Genomic DNA, 6,552 nt, shown 5'->3' on the forward strand with positions numbered 1-6,552 from the left:
AAACCACTGTTGATTAAACGATTTTGCTGAGCACAACATGTGGACAGTGTTTTAAAATACATAGTAAATTTCTAAATTATTTGCACTTAGATGCAGTAATTCAAGATTAAGGTATGCTATAGCATGTGAGCATGCAAATTAGCAAATATGGTTTAATAAATTAGCCATACTCTGGTTACTAAAAGAACACAGGCATAGGCAGTCATGCAAAAGTTCAAGTTAAATATCACACTGTTAACATTTGCCAGCAAATGGTGATATCAAACATTATAATTATACTGAACAAGGGTAGTTTCTTGGGATAGTTTGCAATTAATGAGATAAAATTACGTACAGCTTGAATGACAAGAACTGCGAGAGATGACAGACTGCGCTGACTTCCAACAATATTTAATTACGTTGCCACATCGAGTATATTTGCACAAAAGTGGGCATGCGCAGAATATGAGTCACAAGGGGTGTCTAACAGCAAGTGACTGTACTAAGAACATCGTCCTTTGAAAAAAATAAACATTAGAATTTCTATCTGTTGAGATGCAAGACTTCACTAGGGGTCAGCACGATAGAGGGGTCACTAACGCACACACTAACCAGTTTTCTAGTGAAATCTGCTTCTATAGTTTCCCGGATGACCTGTCTCGCTAAAGCTTCCGTACCTTCAAAGAGGGGCACGCAGCCGCAGTCCCAGCAATGGATGCCGAAGTGGCCTTGAACCGTGTTATGGACGTTGTTATCGTGCTCTCCTAAATGATTGTTTAGGCGCCTGCCTGTCTGTCCAACAAAGTCAAATGAGATATTGTGAAGCTTTGCCTCCTTAACAGCCTCAATAAATATTACTCACAAGAGATGCAACATAGCGTTGCTGCACAGGCTGATTGCCTTTCTTGGGTTGGCTACCCTTTATCCTTAATTTCAGCCATAGCGGAACAGCTTCTGAAGCGCACAAAACATGATGAGCGCGCTCGGTCAAGGAACCAGCCGGTTGAAAGACACAGGTTTGCAGTGCTACCGTATGTTCATGATGTCTCCCATAGGCTAAAAAAGATTAGGGAACCTGCAGAAATCACAGTCCTTTTCTCAGCCCCGGAAAAGCTGGCAAGGCTCTGTAAGTGTGTAAACGCGCCTAAATCACGTTAGAGTTGTTGCTCTGCCGAGCACAGAAAACGTTTTGCGATGTGTGCAACGAATGTGGTTTCCCAAATTCCCATTTAGAGGCAGCAAATATATTGGACAGATAGGCAGGCGCCTAAATGATCGTTTAAGAGAGCACTATAACAACGTCCATAACACTGTTCAAGGCCACTTGGGCATTCATTGCCGGGACTGCGGCTGCATGCCCCTCTTTAAGATACGGAAGTTTTAGCGAGACACAGCTCACCCGGTAAATTATTGAAACTGATTTCACCAGAAAACTGGGTAGTGTGTGCGTTAGTGCCCCCCTCTATCACGCTGACCATTAGTGAAATTTTGTATCTAAACAGATAGAAATTGTGATGTTTTTTTTTTCAAGTGACCATGTTCTTTTTACAATGACTTGCTGTTAGAACACCCCTTGTGTCTGGCTTTAATGTTCTGCGCATGACCCCTCTGTGTATACACACACGATGTGGCAACGCAATAAAATATTGTTGAAAGTCAGTGGAGTGTGTCTCTCGCAGTCCTTGTCCTTCACGCTGTACGTCATTTTTTATACTGAATAGCCAATATTGATTCAAAATTAGAAATATATAGTACACATCTGAGCTGCAAAAATGCAAGTGATGCAGCAAATGGCCTTTAGCTTTCCAAAAGAAAAAGAAATGTTCACGGTTAACCACGAGGTGCAGGGACTCCATTCTCTGAGCATCTTGACCAATAAATGCAGCGCATGGCATTGCTGGAATCTTGCAGCCTGCATTAGCAAAATAGGAAGAGAATCATGAGAATTCAGTCCGTGCAATTACACATGTACTTTGCGGAAAATTTGATAAAGCAACAAGCTCCTCAAAGTAACAAACTTAATTAATGTGACTGGGCAGAATGCACCGCTCAGGCAACTGGGCAAGACAAGTGAAAGGTAGGAGAAGTTTCTATTTTGCAAATTAAGGAATTGCATGTTACTGTGAATGCTAAACCACTATGTCATTGTGAACACAAGGCACATACAGCAGCAAAAACATAAATTTACAGTAGCCTTTTCACCATAGAAAATAAGAGTGAATAAAGTTTAAAGACTACCAATGACATCTCTCAACAACAGACATTTGTCGAAGAGTGTGTATGTTACTTAATACAAAATTGACATTATGAAATCTGCAATATATCTGCATTACACTTTATAAGTACTGCAGGTGAGAAGCTTACGGGATATGGTACATTAAGAGTGAAATGCACAAGGCATTAAAAAATGACTGTTTTTACACAACATTATTACACTAGGAGACAAAGAGAACTGTTTTACAGAGAGTGCACACAAAATGAAAATGAGGGAATCCCCACTGGCATTCTCATTTGCCCTGCAATACATGCATCCAGCCCAACAATATCCAACTCTCCAATGCGGTTTATTAGACACTTTCTGAATCCTAAAATTTATTGTGTATTTCTTATTTACTAATTTAGTAAGAATGGGCATTTTGGCATACTTTCCTCGAAAATTTAGCATGTGTTGTCAACTATTTTTCTTAGAGCACGCCCCCTTCTTTCAATGGGTTAGCTTGGCAATGCACTGACAAGTAGTATTCCCTTATTTAAGCTTATGATCCTTCCTCATGCTCCCACTTCATGCTCTAAACTGTGATGCCACTCCAATGCAGTTTATGTTAATCTGTGACTATTTACATGGTCCTTCTTTCTGTAGCCTCTCAACTAGAGCCTGAAATTTCTTGTCTCCTAGAACAATCGTCTTTCTTGCCCAAAACATATTGCACGGTTACCCCTCATAGGGGGGGGGGGGGTACTGTATATGAGTTTTCACATATTCAATGAACCTCAGAGACAACCATTTCTCATCCTGTGTTGCTACTATCCGCATGAGTCACAATGGTTGTAAATTGGCTACCTGCCCTCTCTCGCTTAAAAGCACATTTTGCATGTGGAAAATAACCACAAGCATCACACTTCATTGAATGAGTGCTCCTGTGCATGTTTTTTTTTTTCCGTCCTGTAATGGCTAAGTTCAACATGGTCAAGTTGTTTGAAAACTGTCTAGCCTCAACCAATACTTTGTGTAGTTTCAAAATTATGATACATTCATTTTTCAAAACTTGTCCCAAATTAAGCATGAGACATTTTCATGATGCAAATGAGGTAAGGTTGTGCTCAGAGACTATGATAGGCCTGCTATATCCTGCAAAACTATGTGAAATGAAATATGCTTGCAAATTTCGTGAGCAGCTAGCTCAGTATAATTAGGCACATTGCCTGCGGAAACGTTTTTTAACGCTCCCGAGAGGTCCTGGTTTCTTGTAATTTCTTCAAATCCTGTGCAGTCTAGATTGCAATCCGGTGCATTTTGATTTTGATATTGTATTCAAAATAAAAACAGCTGAAATTTTAAGGTTTTGATAATTATATGGGAATAAATTAAAGGTAGAAGAGTGTAATGCAATGAGCAAATAACAAGCTCATTGCAGAGAGTAAACAAATATTCCTTTCCTGCAAATAAATTGGTAGCAGGAAGGTCATACGAAATTAGCAGTTAATGCACAATAAAGAATATGATGCTACAATGCCCCGGCATTCTGTGAATATTCTTGCACAAAGAAAATCCTCATTATGAAAGACCATCAAGAAAATGCAAATGTATACTTTGGATCAGCAGTCATACCTGCAGTATGCACTGTACCATCGGCAATATTTACAACCACCGACAACTGCACATCATATCAAGCTTAGGCGGCCAAGGAGCCTGAGTTTTAAATTATAACTTGACTTATATTACACTACACAACTATATCTACTTACAATGTTGTCTTCTCAACCGCTTTCAAGAAGACGTTAACCATCTGTCTGAAGGCAAACGCAAGTGGCTTACTCTTGATGGGGGGCGCCAAGGCTGGGCATTGTGAAATCGCTGCTACCATCTGCATGACCTGCGAGAAACAACGCTCTAAGTACAAGATAAACAAATGCTATTAGAGCAAAAGACAAGATCATTGGCAATGAGCCTCGTTTTGGTTTGCACGAGAAAAGCCAAGAATATGGACTTTGTGCTGCTTACTGAAGAAGAAGCAAGCCTCCTTCCAGATGTTGCAGTCATGCATTAAGATTGTCACACAGCTGCATGCTTGTATGCTGCTGTCGCCAGTATGCTTTGAAGTTTAATATTTCAAGTTAAATTGATTATTGTGTTTTCTTGCCAATTCTTGGCAAACAGACCAGCAATGAAATAGCTCACTTACACACATACTCCCTTTTGAGGAGAGAATTCACACACACGCACGCATGCATGGGCGCACACACACACACGCACACACATGCTTCTACCACATGAGCAGCTTCCTGTGCTTGACACACATACATTTTTTTTATCCTGTGTCACTCCTACTGCTAAGGCATAAAAAATCCTTTGTGTTACCAACCCCAAACTCCTCAACCTACACCTCCAGCTTAAACACTTTCTCGAGAGCCAGGACAAGCCTTCTAGCTTCCCCATTGCTCCAAACTGTAGTTACGAATTTCAATAGGGCTATAGGTGACAGCTCTTGAAGGGCATGCAAATTACCCGGAGACCTAAAGCTTATATATGATACCTCTAAAGCACAACACTTCAAATTTTCAAAATTCATTAAAGCTCCTGAAGACAATTGCTATATACGTAGAACGTCTCGAATAACCTGCCGCTAACAATTTCAGCGGTTGTCTGCATCAAAAGAAATGTGGGCTAATGGGAAATCCACGTCTTTAAGATCGGAATTATTGTAATGGCGAAACACACTACCAGATTTCTTAATCATTTATTTATGCTCTGGATGTAACGTTCCTTTCACAATAAAAACAAGGATATCGATTCATCAGGGCATGGGAGGAAAAAGGACGAAGCGTATACTTGGCGCCTTCCCACTGGTCCTCCCGAGAAACGGCGCCTCATACAGCAGTTGTCCAGGGTGGCTTGAAACCAAACTCGGCTTTCAGGCGGAAACACTCGCTGCACCAAATCGGAAGAGTTTTATTGCGAGTAAAACTCTACCGGCCTCATGCAATACATACGCACGCACACAAAACGCACCCACACGCACACACAAGTATACGCACTCTCAAAGCGCAGACACAAAAGCGCGCACGCGCACACTGATGAACACAAACAAGCACACATACATGCATGCAGGCAGACACGCTAACACGTGCACGCACACACAGCGACCCACATACAACACACTCACAAAACACGTACGCACTAGACACGCGCAAACACGCCGGCCCATACAAACCGGCATGTACTGAACGCGCGCGCGCACGCACGCACGCACGCACACACACACACGCACAGCGAGCCGAGCGCACGCACGCACACACACACAAAGCGAGCTGAGCTGAGCGCACACACAAATCAAGCCGAGAGCGAGCACGCGCACACGCACAGACAAAGCGAGCCGAAAAAATGCTGAAGGCGTCCGGCAAGCAGCAACAGCAGCACGCGACCGCATCAGGGAGAACCAATACCGCGCCGGTTCCTTCGAAAGGTGGCTACGCCAGTCCTTTTTCTACGCGACGCAAAAGTGGTCGACCACATTTAACTGAAGTGCGAACGACCGTATTACAAGCAGCCGCGCTGAACGCACAAGAGAATCACATCAATGAACATTCAAGCGCTGAGAAACAAAGCGTAACTATGCAGGCGCACCACGCCCGATGTAGATTTGACAAACATTAGTCACACGGGACGCGATCGAGGTAGTTAACTTGCCCTAGTAGGAGTGCAGCTGCTCTTGCTCTTACATTAGCGAATTATGAATTATGCTACGAGATCACAGTGAGATATTTCTAAAGCGAACAAAACAAATACCAAATAAACGGGCACTTGCATGAAAGTTTCCATCATGCCACTACTACCGACCGGGCACGTTGCAACTTCTCGTTTCAGCCTTCGTGGATCCATCTTCCAGTGCGTACGAACGCTTTGCTTTGAAGTGCGGCACGAGTAATACACAAAGCATGGGCCACATCCTTTTCTACCCCGCGCGCAAAACTAATCACACGTTTAAAATTACTTCGCACAGCGCGCGACACGAACGCACGCGAGAACGAGCATGATGGCGCAGCTTCCGCCTTCCCGTCCTGCCGCGCGCCGAAGTGATGGTACAGCGTCTGCCGTCACTTCCGGTCGCTTTTCATTGGGCATGGGGCGGCCGCGCAAATTGAACGTTTATTCTGACAGGTTTGCTTGCTCGCATGGCCGCCTGTTTGCTGCTGCTTCGTTGTGGTCTCGAACTAGAGCGGTGAGGCGGGTAGTTGCTACTACGTTTTGCGCCGAGCATTTTATTTTGGGGTGGGGGGCGCAGTCTGTGCTGCATCACTGAGGGTACAGTACACAAATCGGGACCGTGAGCGAGACGATCGGCGCTCTTGTGC

The 6,552-nt window shown here is 43.5% G+C and overlaps 1 protein-coding gene across 2 annotated transcripts; it reads right to left on the reverse strand.

The window, feature by feature from the left end:
• Nucleotides 1–1,563: 1,563 nt before the first annotated feature.
• On the reverse strand, nt 1,564–6,223 carry LOC135911801 (uncharacterized). 2 transcript variants are annotated; one of them, XM_065444146.2, is made up of 4 exons: nt 6,038–6,223; nt 5,030–5,128; nt 3,946–4,073; nt 1,564–1,891 (listed from the first exon to the last, which is right to left on the reverse strand). In XM_065444146.2, exons 1-4 carry the CDS (start codon nt 6,077–6,079, stop codon nt 1,810–1,812), a joined length of 351 nt encoding a protein of 116 aa, XP_065300218.1. In that variant the 5' UTR covers nt 6,080–6,223; the 3' UTR covers nt 1,564–1,809. The 2 variants fall into 2 exon arrangements, 1 of the variants encoding a protein (XP_065300218.1); XR_010567452.2 differs by lacking the exon at nt 5,030–5,128.
• Nucleotides 6,224–6,552: the final 329 nt, after the last annotated feature.

This window comes from Dermacentor albipictus, chromosome 1, assembly GCF_038994185.2.
Source record: "Dermacentor albipictus isolate Rhodes 1998 colony chromosome 1, USDA_Dalb.pri_finalv2, whole genome shotgun sequence".
Classification (NCBI taxonomy): Eukaryota; Metazoa; Arthropoda; class Arachnida; order Ixodida; family Ixodidae; genus Dermacentor; species Dermacentor albipictus.